This window comes from Prinia subflava, chromosome 3 (genome assembly GCF_021018805.1).
Source record: "Prinia subflava isolate CZ2003 ecotype Zambia chromosome 3, Cam_Psub_1.2, whole genome shotgun sequence".
NCBI classification, from domain to species: domain Eukaryota; kingdom Metazoa; phylum Chordata; class Aves; order Passeriformes; family Cisticolidae; genus Prinia; species Prinia subflava.
Window position 1 is genome coordinate 18,582,383 of NC_086249.1, and position 14,321 is coordinate 18,596,703.

General features: G+C 43.6%; 1 protein-coding gene across 1 annotated transcript; it reads right to left on the minus strand.

Annotated features, from left to right (window-relative positions):
* Positions 1 to 7,008: 7,008 nt before the first annotated feature.
* LOC134548929 (epidermal differentiation-specific protein-like) lies at positions 7,009 to 9,447 on the minus strand. Its single transcript, XM_063394174.1, has 2 exons — positions 9,241 to 9,447; positions 7,009 to 7,779 (listed from the first exon to the last, which is right to left on the minus strand). Exon 2 carries the CDS (start codon positions 7,724 to 7,726, stop codon positions 7,196 to 7,198), a length of 531 nt encoding a protein of 176 aa, XP_063250244.1. The 5' UTR covers positions 7,727 to 7,779; positions 9,241 to 9,447; the 3' UTR covers positions 7,009 to 7,195.
* Between the last annotated feature and the right edge of the window lie 4,874 nt (positions 9,448 to 14,321).

A 14,321-nucleotide genomic window follows, 5' to 3' on the forward strand; every position in this document is an offset into this window, starting at 1 on the left:
ACCTGCCTCCATTTATACTTGCACAGAAGTGAAAGTGAAAACCACAAAATTCCAAGGAACTAGGAGTGGTCAATATCATGCTCAAGGATCAAAAATTGTTTCATATTCTATTTTGGTTCTGATGTCCTACAACCAGACATCACATTCTCTGCTTCCAAAGTCTATTAAAGTATGAATGACTTGATAACCTTAGAACTTGGGTTCATGTTTATCCTTCTTCAGAAGCCATCTGAACCACAGTAATTGGAACACATTAACTGGAACAACCCCAGCTCATTTGGCTGCTCCTCGTCAGACCTGTGCTCCAGATCCTTGAACTGCTCATTTCCCTGCTCTGGACTCACTCCAGCCCCTCCGTGTCTTTTTTGCAGTGAAGGACCCAGGACTGGGCGCAGCACTCGAGGTGTGGCCTCACCAGTGATGAGCACAGGGGGACAATCCCTGCCCTGCTCCTGCTGGCCACACCATTGCTGATCCAGGCCTGGTGCCCTTGGCCTTTCTGCCCACCTGGGCACAGCTGGCTCATGTTCAGCTGCTGTCTACCATGCGTGGGGCTTTTGTGGCCCAGGGCAGGACCCAGCCCTCGGCCTTGTTGAACTCACACTGTTGGCCTCAGCCCATTGATCCCTCTGCAGAACCTTCTTACCCTCCAGCACACAACACTCACACCCAAGCTGGTGTTGCCGACAAACTAACTAAGGGGGAAGATCCAAGGATGGGGCACCCACATCTGCTCTAGACAACATTTTCCAGTGCCTCACCACCCTCACAGTGAAGAATTTCTTCCTAATGTCTAGGCTAAACCTACACTCTTACACCTTGAAAGGCCATGGTAAAAAGTCTCTCTCTCTCTCTCCCTTTCTTATAAGCCCCTTTATATTTTGAAACGCTGCAATAAGATGTCTCAGAAGCATTGTCTTCTCTTGGCTGAACAACTCCAAGTCTCTCTGCTTTTCCTTGTAGGAAGTTCTCCAGCCCTCTGACCATTTTCATGACCCATTTCTAGACCTGCTGTAACATGTCTGTGTCTCTCTTGTTCAGGAAACTCCACAGTTGCATGCAGTACTGCAGGTAGAGTCTCACCACAGCAGATCAGCAGGGATGAATCGTCTCCCTCATCCTGCAAACTACACTCTGTGCAGCCCAGGATACAGTGGTGCTTTCTAGGTGGCAAGCGTCAGGTCATGTCCAGTTTTTCATCCACCCGCATTCTCAGTTCCTTCTCCACAGGGCTGCCCTCCTCCCATTCATTCTTCAGCCGACACTGCTCCTGCTGGTTGCTCTGACATCCAGCTGCAGGGTCTTGCACTCGGCCTTGCTGAAATTCATGGGGTTCACATCGGGCCATTTCGCAAGCTTCTTGACATCCTCCTTAACAGTCCCTTCTTTCCGGCATAACAAAGCACCATTCATCTTGGTGTCATCTGCAGAATTGCTGAGGGTGCACCTGAAGCTGTGTCTGTGACATCAAGGATGATATTCAATAGCACCAGTGGCAGTACAGACCCTTGAGGGTCACCATTTGTCCATGGTTTCCATTGATCCGATAAGGTTTATCACTGTGTGCACAGCACAGGCGTTTAGGTGCCAGCAGCACAGCACTACTACTGCTGGAGATGGTACTTCCTCAAGGGAGATCTATAAAGATTTCTTATCTTGCATCAGAGTACTCATCTACTCAACCATTAACTTGCCCAGTCAGGGTGACTCAGCAAGGAGGTGTGTTAATAATTAAGTAACTCAAACTGCTTCCTGCTTGTTGTCTCCTTCTGTATTTGTATTTGTATTTGTGTTTGTAGTTGTGTTTGTAGTTGTAGCTGTAGGCACATGAAAGACAGGGAAGTGATTTGAGACACAGCTTCAGCAAAGTCCAGTCCAAATATCCTGCTGGCCTTCTAAGATGGAGTGACTACTTCAGTGGAAAAGGGAAGGGCTGCAGATGTCATCCACCTGGATTTCTGCAAGGCCTTTGACATGGTCCCCCACAACTTCCTTCTTCCTAAATTGGAAACATAGATTTGATGGAGAGACAATTCAGTGGACTGGGTTTTGGGACCATGTAAATGACAAAAACCAGTTTGCTGCGAGGAGGGGATTTCCTTATAGGAACATCCAGCTGCACACATTTCACTGTGTCACATTTATTTTCCTGATGACCTCTACAGATCTCTGAAGGAAAGTCTCCCATTACTGCTTTTGTCAGCAACATGCTTTGCATTTTTTGAGATTTGATTTACAAGGATGGAGATTCTCATTTAAGCTTTGTCGTAGTATTGCTCTAACAGAGTCAATAAGGCACTGCCAAGAAAACACAGCAGTGTAAGGGGGAGGAATACTCTGTCAAAGAAAATCAAGAAAAAATTAAAGGAAGCATCAGCAACTGAATTGAAAGTGGGGGAGCTCTGTTGTTGAGTAAACAGAACATGTGTTTGAAGATGCATATGGGGAAAAAAAAATAAGTTGCTTCAGCACTGCTTCCCACAATGGCTTTTCAGTGTTGGATACATTAAAAGATGCTGTAAATCATGCTTGAGAATTCAAACACCAGATGAAATGAGTGGGGAAGAAAGCCACAATAAAAACTTGCTTGCTTGCAGACAGCAACTTTGAGAAATCTGTATTTGGAAAAGAGCTTGGGTTTCCCCAGTGAATGTTAAATCATCTAGCCAAAAAAACATAGATTAAGGCACGTGCAGCAGAATATCCTGGTGTCTGCTGGTTTCCCTCCACTCCTCTGTAGTGGGCTGCTTGGTGATGGAGCTGCACTGCAGGTGAAGACTCACAGTGGCTCATCCAAAGGAGCTGATCCAAAGGAGCTGACCAGAGCCCTGAAACACAGAAACAAAGGCATCATTAAGAAATAACATCAGTTATTATGGTTAATGTGTAATATCACCTTTTCCTGGGAGTACAAGATCTGACTTTAAGCCCACATTTTATATTCTGTGTTTACCCAAAGATAGCTGAACCTCTTCTGAGGATATTTCTCATCAAGCTGAGAAAAGTTGAGTCTGTGTATGTGTCACCTCTCTGTTATAGCCAAAGTGTCTAAGCTTTCTCACCTAGACATCTCCTTTTGGAATGCCACTTGTTACAGGCCTTCCTTATGCTGCATTCTCTTTGAATTTCCTTTTGCACTGTGGATTAATAATCCTCTCTCTGAAGGTTTTTTCCTGACTGTTGCTTTTGCAAGCAGTTGTTTTACTCTTTTTAATACCATCTGTAGTTTAGCAGGGTTTCAGACCTCCAGATACAGTTTATTCCTGGGCTGGCAAACAGACTGAGGTGCCAATGCTTTAGTCTTTCCTGGGCAAGAGAATTGCACAATGTGGTTTTGTAGGGATAAACCTCATGTGAGAAGTATAGTAGGGAATGCCATGGTTAATGATGTATCCTTCTGAGAGGCCTCAACATTTGCCATGAGGGTGAGGGGTGAGGATGAGTAGGGGACATGATTCCAAGGATACTGCTATCTAAGCAGTGTAGAAATTGCCAGCTGGTCTGCACTGCACTGCACCCCAAGGGCAACTAGACCACCTCCTCACAACCCGCAAAATGAAGAAAATCCCCTCTCTGATGACCAGGAGAGACAGAGCCTGACAGGAATGTCATCCAAATAAAATCAGAGTAACAGCAGCTTTGGGAAGTAATGTAATGTTTTCTTTGCTGAAGAGAAACAGAGGGAAATCTCAGAAATATCTGCTTCGGAGACCTCCTGGCTGTAAGGAACTTCTCAGTTATATGTGCCAAGAAAATAAGAGAATACCTTCTTTCCTTTCTAAGAAATGGTGGTTTTCAAAAAGGAAATATCATTAAGTGTATTTCCTAGGAAATATAATTAGAGACGTCCAAAATAACCTCTCTCCTATTAACAGTGCCTATGTACCATCATTATCATACTGAGATTCTCAAAGGGATTTCTCAGACATCACCAAGGCACTTCAGTAAGACTTCCAAAATCCTTTCTTCCACAAACTGTTTTGGGCTGAAGGTGACATTTGCCAGTTGACTTGCCACTATAAAACATGTCTTCTAGACTAGGCAGAATGCCAGATGTCTTGCAATTGAATTTGGAAATCCCATTTTGATGAACAGAGCAATGAAACCAGGAGCTGGCTGCAAAGCAGTGAGAAGTGCCCCAAAACACATGAATTCTGACCTATCCTCATAGCATCTGCCCATGTGAGCCAAGCAGAGGAGCAGGAGTGGCTGACACATCAATGAAAGTGTTTATTTCAGAGTGGGACCAAGCCCAGCAATTGATAACACAGCATGTTCTGGGCTTCACTGTGGGTTGTGCAGATTTTCAGCAGAGAGCTGATCCTGTCCTTCATCTTTCACCAACAAAGCTGTGCTCTCCCTCCTCAAGCACCAGAGTAACTGGCCTGTATAGTTTGGGTGCTCATAAGCCAGTGGAAATGGAAATAACTTCCCTCTTTGTGTTCTAGCCACAAGCTTGTAGTTGTCCCAGTTGCCTGCCTGTGTGGACTGACACACCAGGGCTTCTGCAAGAACACTGGGCAGAAAATAAAGGCCAAGTAGAGTGTAAACCCCACTCCCTGCCAATAAACAAGAAGGAAGAACTGGTGTCAATGGTTGTGAAGAAGGCTGAGGTACTCAATGTGTTCCTTGCCTCAGTCTTCACTGGAAGTCAGGTTTCCCGTGTCTCTGGAGTGGCTGGAGCTGCAGGTAGTGACTGGGGGAGTGAAGTCCCTCCCACTGTAAGCAAAGAGCAGGTTTGAGACCACTTGATGAAGCTGAAGAGACACAAGTCTATGGACTGGCTGACATGCATCCCTGGGTCCTGAGGGAACTGGCTGGTGTTGTTGCCAAGCCACCCTCCATCATATTTGAAAAGTCATGGCCTTCAGGTGAAATCCTTGGTGAATGGAAGATGAGAAACATCACTTTTCTTTTTAAAAAGGAACATCTGGGGAGGTACAGAGCAGTGAGCCTCATCTCTATGCCTGTGAAGATCATAGAGCAGATCCCCATGGAAGCAATCGTAAGGCACATGCAAGACAAGAAGATGATCCAAGACAGCCAGCATGGCTTTACTAAGGGCAGATTATGCCTGACCAATCTGGTGGCTGTCTGTGATGGAGGGATGGCAGCCATCAACAAGGGGAAACCAACCAATGTCACTCGCAGACCTCGACTTCCTTAAGAACTTTGACATGGTCACATGTGGCATCCTTATCTCCAAACTGAGATGCATGGGTTTGAAGGGGATGCACAGGAAATAACCACACAGCCAGAGAGTTCTGGTCAGTGGCTCTGTGTCCAGAAGGAGACCAGTGATAACTGGTGTCCATCAGGGCTGTGTTCTGGGACCAGTGCTTTTTAAGATCTTCATCAATTACACCCTCAGTTTGCAGATGACACAAAGCTGAGGAGTGCAGGTGACACAACAAAAGGATGGGATTCCACCCAGAGTGACCCAGGCAAACTTGGGAAGTGATTCCATACTTACCTCATGAAGTTCAACAAGCCCATATGCAAGGTGCTGCACCTGGGTCAGGGCAATCCCAGTGTCTTGGGTTGCAATATGTAACCAAAAGTGTATATTCTATTTGCCATCTGTTGAAACTGGCTGGGGAGGTGTTTTTATCTCTTGTATAACCCATTCCTCATAACTCCACGGAGGAGGGGGTGGGTGCCTTCTGCTAAGGGGCCAGCTGTTAAAACCAGGGGGAGAAATGTTCCTTATCTCTTCCACGACCCATCCTCCCTCCAGGGGGATATCTGCTGTTAATGAGCAATTAAGGCTCACTGCATGACTGATAAAATTACATTGTCCCATTGTGAGATGCTCCACCCAGCGAGAGGAGCCAAGCATTTCTACCTGGATAAAACCTGAGAATCAGAAACAACAAGACAGCCTATTTCCACTGGATTCCCAGAGGAAAGACCGGACCTATCTCGCCAGCACTGGACCCTTTCTACAGCATCATCTCTACTCCAACAGAACCACATCTGTTACTCCAGGAGGACTTATTTGGACTGCTCCCAACATCCTGACCAACAGGGTGTCAGGTTGTATTCTGACTCTGTCAGTGTTTCTAAGATTTCTTTGTTTGTTTTACTACATTTGTATTTTAATATTCCTAGCAAAGAACTGTTATTCTTATTCCTAAATCTTTGCCTGAAAGCCCTTAATTGCAAAATTATAATAATTTGGAGGGAGGGCGTTTACATTCTCCATTCCAAAGGAATCTTCAGCTTTCCCTGGCAGACACTTGTCTTTCCAAACCAAGACACCCAGACATGAGCACAGACTGGGAGATGGTCTTGGGGTGGGAGCACCTCTCCTATGAAGACAGACTGAGAAATCTGGGGTTGTTCATCCTGGGGAAGAGAAGGCTTCAGGGAGGCCTCATTGCAGCCTTCCAGTTCTTGAAGGGTGTTTATAAGAAAGAGCAGGAGCAGCTTTTTAAGGAGCAGCTAATAATAGGATGAGGATGGAATGGTTTTGGATTAAAAGCGCAGAGACTTAGAGTAGGTGTTAGGAAAAAGTTCTTTACTGTGAAGGTGATGAGGCAGTGAAACAGGTTGTTTAGAGAGGTTGTGGATTTCCTGTTCCTGAAAGCATTCAAATCCAGGTTGGATGGGATTTTGAACAGCTTGATCTAGTGGAAGATGTCAGTGCCCAGCGCAGGAGGGTTGGAATGAGATGATCTTTAAAGCACCTCCCAAACTCAGACTTTGTAGGATTCTAGGATTCTATGATCAATGCCTCGAGATACAATAATCCATGGGGTAATTAAATACAGGCTACAGATCACATTTGGCCAAGCATCACAGCTATAATCGAAATGCTTACCAAGCTCTTTAGTCTGGTTGCAATGTTTCTGACCAGTGAAGTTGGAAGGAGATAAAATTCTACAAGAGAGATCCATGAAAAATGTTTGCAAGTGACTGCACAAAACATTCTCTGCATACACATGAAAGAGAAATGTTTGCCTACACTAAACAGTGCATGAAATAAACTCACTGCTGATTGCAAAAGATTCTTTATTGGCTGTAACACAAAATGGTTTCCAGACAATGGCACAGGCCATTTGTGGGGCTGGAGAGCTCTCATGTTCAGTGGTCCTGTGATACTGGGGAGAAAGCGACACAAGCAGAGGTGGAGATTAGGTCTCAAATTTCTTGCTGGGGCTGCATCTTTTCTCAGCGCTGCAGGATTTGCATTCTAACAGCCACAGCCAGGGCGAAGGGGACGCAGGAAGGAAAGCTTGTCATTGAACTTGATTGCCTTGTAGTTTGGAAGGTGCTCATGTTCTCGTGCAATGTATTGAAATCCACTTCCATCACCGTTTTCACACAGCAGCCAGACACCTTTCTGGACTTTGTGTGAAGATGTGCTGTCATTGTCATGTCCCCTAGACAGATTCGTTGCTTCTCTTATTATTCTGCTCTTCCCTTGATAATCAGCATGTTCATAGAGAGTGATCTGAGGGTTGTGCAGATCTTCAGTGATCACCTGCAGAGAGCTGATCCTGTCATTCATCTTTTTACCAACAAAGTCATGATCTCCCTCCTCAAGTACCAGTAACTGTCCTTTATAGTTTGCATGCTGATAAGCCACCCAAGGATGGCCGATTACTCTCACTGAGGAGATGCAATCATTCCAGTCTGCATCTTTGAGGTTGGCAATGTTGGTGTGGAATTCTTTGGACATACCCTGGAAGTTAGCATGCTCATAAACGATGATTTTTCCCATCTCAGCAGGGCTTCTGGGGTTTGGATTTTCTGCTGTAGGAGTTGGATAGCAGACTACAGAAAAGAAAAACAGAAAACATGCAATGTTTGTAAGAGGCCTTTACACACCAAACATGAAATGCTGGAAACCAGAGGGGACAAATGGTAAAAAGGAAATGTAAACCAATTGTAGCAGAAGATAAAAATAGCAGCAGCTGTGAAAGAGTGAGGACATGACATAGAAATTTCAATTTGGAGGAAAAAAGTAAAATGAGATTTATACACCAGAACAGTCCAGTTTCATTTAATATGTATATGTGCGAGGGACGCCTGAGCATTTTGTATAAGATCTTATTGGTATACCCGAAAACATAATAAAATAAAATATACAACTAGTGATAAATCTTTCCACTGACAATTGATGCTGTAGTTGAGAAATATTTTAGAAACTGGCACTCATTGTTTGGAGTGGGTTTCATGAGCCACATAGAATGCAATATAAAAGTAGTGAGACATGCAATTAATTTCTAAAAGAAAGTGAGTTTTTTTACTTAAAATAAAGGGAAAAACCTATCTTTTTAAGGACAGAAATGAACTTTAAATTCACTGAAACACCTTATTTCTCTTTTTATATGGACTTTTACTGAAATCAAGAGATTCCTTCTCTTGACATACACTGAGAAGCAATCAAGTTGTAAGCATCAGCTCTTTAACTCAGACTAAATTTCAGGTTTTAAATGTCTTTTCCTAACACTACTACCAATACACAAATCTGATTCCCCAGTCATCTGAGTTTCTTTAAAAAGACACAGTGCTTATTAGTAACAGCTGCAAGAATAATAATGAGCGGTCAGTTATGATTACAGCTCCCTCTCTAAATCATGTCACAGTTACTGAAGGAAAGATTTACATTTCAGGGCAAAAAAGTGGGACAAAAAAAGCCATTCCTCTAGCTGTCTCTGAGAAGAGACGGGAAAAGACAGATATGCCAAATAAGACTAAAAGCCATAATAATACTGCAAGACATGTGCATCATAGTTTAAAAACCTGAATTACTTAAACCTCACTTTTTTAGAAAAAAACCTTTATGTGATTAAAAACATATATTTTTTCACAGTTATAAAAGCCTATATGGAAGCTGAGGGGACCTGAACTCAGACTCACTGACTGATTAAGCACTATGATAATTACTTTCTACCTGTAGAAGAAGTATGAATAATGACCCATTTAATTTTGCTGATACAACATAAAGAACCCATGTCCAAGATAAATTTGTAGAATATTTTCATTTTCGCCTCTGACAGTTGTGTGTCACTGTCCCCCTCCACCCTCTCCCTTGCTAAGCTTTGTTTGTCCTGCAGCAGCCATCTCCTCCTCCCCTAAAGATGGGTTCAGGCTCTGCACATGCACACAGCAGACCCTCACGCCTGTGCTCAGCTCTCACCCCAACACTAAAGCCTCCTTCCCTTCCCCTGCATTTCCCAGCAGCTGCCCAAGAAACCCTTCCAGTTCTCCTGCACAAAGTGTGCCTCTTACCTTGGTGTCAGCTGCAGGGCTGGGGAGAGCTGAGGGCAACTCCTCCTGCGACTCCTCCTCAGTGCAGAGCTGCTGTTTGTGAAGGGCGTCTCACCTGCCTCCATTTATAGCTTGAACAGAAGTCTTGTGCAACACCCCAGTCAACAAAACTGAGAAATGGTCAATAAGTGAACAAAAATCATTAACTATTTTATTTAAATTTTGATCTTTCTACAACCAGTCGTGTTATTGCTTTGGGTCAAAAGTCTGTTGAAGCACAAGCCCTTGATAAAACCTTAGAACTTTGTTTCTTGTTTGTCCTTCTCCTCCAGAAACAGATGAATCACAGTAATAAAAACGTATCAAAGTACTTTGTGACGCACAGGCTGTAGAATTTTTCTGCCTCTTGCAGTATACGTTATCTTTGCCTCTGAAGCAAAAATAATAAACTGATTAAATAAATGTTAATTTTCCAAAGGGCTTCATTGGGAGACGTCTGCTTGACAGAGGTGGCATTTAGGTAGGGTTTTACTAAATTCTCTTCCTCCTTCTCACCTGCATAGCCGTTTGAGCAGCTACAGGGAAGCAGAGCTGCTAAAGCAGGGCCAGGAGGCTCTGGCAGAGCTGCAGTGGCAATATTTTTTTTTATTTTTTAATTTTTTTCTCATTGAAGGTTCACTCTGTAATATATTTTCAGACAGGTTCATTGGCTAGCATGCCAGAAAGCTGTTCTGCAGCAGGAGAAAGCAATAGCATCTTCATTAGTTGGCTGGAGGTACCCCTGCTCTGTCAGGTAGGAAGTAACTGGAGAAGATGGGGAGCTGGGAAGGGAGATAGTTCACCCCTGCAAAACAAGCAGCCTGTACACCAGATCCAGCCAAATCCTCATGCTGTATATCTTTCCCTGGTGTTTGGTTGAACCTATGGTGTGCCAGATCACAAAACTAAGCCAGCATAAAAAACTTGAGGCTTTGGGGGTTTTCTTCCACGTGATCCATTGTTTTGCTGCTCTGCAGAGGCTAGAAGCAGAGCAATTGAAATTTGTAAACTGAAATTTTGGGGTTTTGAAGAGAAACCTCTTCACTTTACAGCAGCAGCTGGATGAGAAGTTCCTTTTTTGAACAGGCAAATCACACCTTAGAACATGTTTTTGTGTGTTGCAGTATCCTCAGCCTACAGTTCAGTGCTGCTGGAAAAGGGAAAACCCCATTCCACTCCTGAACCATTGTGTCCACTGTCTGATAAAGAGAAAGGAGGAAGAATGAGCACAGCAATGTGAGGAATGCTTGAAAGAGGGATTAAACCAGCCTAGAATAGGATGGATTTGCACTGCCATTGCACAACATTATTTCCTCTTAGCTTGCTAATATGTTTTACTCATTAAATTATTTAGTTGTGCTTCTGAAAAAATATAAATAATATGCAATAACATAATTAATCATGAATTAAACATTCCCATCTTTCTCAGCACCTGGAGACTCAGAAAGCACCTTTGACCTAATGTATGAGCCACGAAGGCATCACAAAGACTGAGTCTGTGTGTATCTCATCTATGGTTCAGAGTGATGCAGTGAACTCCTAAGTCATCCCTGCAGAGCACCAAAGCCAGCTTCGAGGCAAATCAAAAGGCAGTGTAGGAAGGAATGGTACATGATGGAATCCTTTACCATGTTTTTTGTGCCACTACAAAAACATGGTAAAGGATCTCTGAACAAATACTCCCAGACTCACAGAAAGAAATGAGTTCCAGGTCCTCACTGATCATCTGTCCTAATGTTACCAGATTGAAAACTAAATGGATTTTTATGTCATTAATCTTGCCTTGTATGGTACTTTATGGACAAGGAAGTAAGTCACTGAACAAAGCAGAACACCACAGGGTGGGGTTGAGGGGTTGATACTGGAAATATTTATGGAGTTTTCTTTGTGGGTTTGGTTTGTTTGCTTTTGCTCCTTATGGATCACAGAATGGTTTGGGTTGAAAGACACCTTAGTGATCATTCCAACCCCCCTGGGATGGGTAGGGACAGCTTCCACTAGACCAGGTGCTCAAAGTCCCATCCAGCCTGGCCTTGAACTATTCCAGGGACAGGGAATTCCCAACTCCTCTGGGCAATCTGTTCCTGTGTGTTACTACCCTCACAAAAGTAAAAAATTGTTCCTAATATCTAAACTAAACCTGCTCTCTTTCAGCTTGAAGTCATCCCCCTTGTCCTCCCACTGTGTGCCCTTGTTGAAAAGTCCTTTTCCAGCTCTCTTTAAGCCCCTTTGGGTACTAGAAGGCCACAATAAGGTCACCCCAAAGCCTTCTCCAGGCTGAACAACCGCAACTCTCTCAATCTTTCCTCACAGGAGAGGTGCTCTAGCCCTCTGATTGTCTTCATGTCTCCCCTCTGAACTCATTCCAACTAGTCCATGGCCTGAGACTTGTGCTGAGGTGCCCAGAGCTGCACACAACAGTTTAGGAGGAGCAAATTTATGGGGAACGGTGTTTTTCAAAATTCCTCTTATGTTCCTCCTGCAGAAACAGCAGTATCTCAAAATTTGAAAAGGAAAGTGTGTGACCAAACTGAAAAGATAAGAGAAGGAGGATAAACCCCTCTTCTTCTATTGCCCTCGGCAGACAAAAAGCAACAGAAGGAGCAAGCAGAACGATGACACACAGATTCTTTGAAAATGTGCAGTTATGCAAAAAACACTCCGGCAAGGGACGAATGAAGACTAAAGTGTTTTCATCTATTTCATAACACTGGCTTTCGGGGGGCTTTTTCTTTATTTATTTAGAGAATATTTACTGCTAGATTGCATGATAATAAAACAATTTCACTTAAAGCTGTGGATGTCAAATATGCATCCACTTCACAGTGCTGGAAAAAGTAAAGTGGTAGAAAAATCTAATTAACAACAAATTCCTTCACCCACCAGATGCTGTTGTGCTCCTAACCTGCTCTATCACTGTGGATACCTTAGTTTGTATCTCAGTATTCATCTGTTTTTACTCCTTACTTTGAAACAAGAGGATTAAAAAAACAATAAAATCACACATGAAGTAAACACACACACACCCTCCCCTCCCAGTTTCTGTTTGCTATTTTTGTCTGGTAGTTTTGGACTCAAGGGAGCAGAACAATGGTTCTTTTATTTTGGAGGGGGTTTTGTGGTTGGAGAGAGTGGGCTTTGGGGTTTTACTCAGCAGTTGTTAGTGCTAGTAAGGTAATTCTTCATCACAAAAATAAAGTTTCTTTCCCACTTTTCACTCTCCAACTTCTGTTTCTCAAGCAAAACAGCACCCAAAAATGCAATATAGGAACATGCCACTGGACCACAGAACCCAGAACTATGAACAGCCTACATGCTAATAAATGCATTCACTACCAAACCCTTCAGAGAGAAAAAAAAAAGGTCCTTTTTTTTCCTAGCATGTATCTCACACAAACTCCCCTTTTTTGCTGCACTTCCCAATTGCTACTCTTCAGTACAGCAAACTGAACACCACTTTTACAGCAAAAAGACAGATGATAGAATTCTATTGGATGAGTGAATCAGTCAGAAAACTGGGAGTAAGCTCCAAAGAAATTGTGCTGGAAAGAGAGGCACAGCAAATACAGACTGACAAAAGCCTTATAAGCCCCACTTGAAAACACACAGACGTCAGAAAGCAAAGTGAAGATATTTTCTAATTATTATTTCCTTTCCCAAATCTCCTCTTCCCAGATGAACTCTTCCCAGTTCAAAATGTCAGAAACCCAGCTGGGTTGGTTTGGGGTTCTTTTAATAAATGTACAAACATGGTTTTTAATAAATGTACAAACATGGTTTTCCATGAAATAGTTGTTAAGCTGGACTCCACAAACATGAAGACCCATGCTCAGCAGTGGGGAGAAGCTGAGGAAGGCTTCTAGTTGTTCTAGAAGTCACAGACCACCAAAAGGTCTTCGCTTCCCAGCACCACATTTTGCATCTACAGCTGCACGTTTAGAAAATTCATAGAGCGTTTTGTTCCTTTCGTTTTTAATTAGCAAGCTGTGCTATTAAACCCTTTAGTGTCCCCATCCAAGCACGTGTGACAGACACGGACCTGCCCTCGACTCAACACTAGGTGTCACTTCTGCTTCAGAAATGCGACAGAGCAATGGAAACACTTTAGAAAAAAACCTAGTCCACCTGGCATAATTTTTTTTGGGGGGGGGATCTCTGCACTTACAACTTTTGCTAAAGTCGTGGACTAGTACAGAGTTTTAAAATTTTACGTTTCTCAAACTACAAATCTAAAGAACATCAGAAAGTATTAGACAATGCTTTGCCATAACACAGCAGTAACAGAAGTTTCTCTTCTCCCTTGTGGGTACACAGGAACACTTTCCTACATGAGCAAGGGAGGACAACACGGAGAAGCTGCCAGAGTCTGCTGGGCTAGGGACATGCAAACATCCCTCACTGCCTTTATGGGAATCTAAAATGTTTGGTACCTGCAACCACCCCTGCTGTACAACTGGGCTTGGTAACAGAAAAGATGGATGTGGCTGGAAATGCAAACTAAGATCATGATGAATATACAGAGCACTGGCTCAAGCTGGGTTTGGACACCAGAGACAGGGCTGGAGAGCTCAGACAAAAACTGTGCACTAGAATCAGAACGCAGATCCAGTCAGGCAGCTGGTGTTCATTGCATCAACACCCCACTTCCAAAGGCAGCTCTTAACAGGACAGTCACACAGGACCTGGACAGAGGCAGCTCAATCGTCACTCGGCCCTGGGAGACTAAACAGGGACTAGTGCTTAGGCAAAGATTCAGCCTCAGCAGAAGGTACAACAGAGATGGTGTGAAATGATTTAACAGGGACACGGGGAAGAAAGTGAGAACAATTTCCAGGGAAAGTGAACAAATGCCAACAGCCAACCTACCTGCAGGAACGGGGGAAATGTGGGATAGGGAAAGACACCAACACAAAGTCGAGAGGTTAAGCGATATTGCAAGGAAAATTGAAGCAACCAGGAAACCTAGGAGAGAAGCACTGATGAAATCTGAGGATGAGAAAAAGGGAGGGCCAAGCAATGGCAATGGGAGTATGAACAGAGGGGAATGTAGTACACCAAAGAGG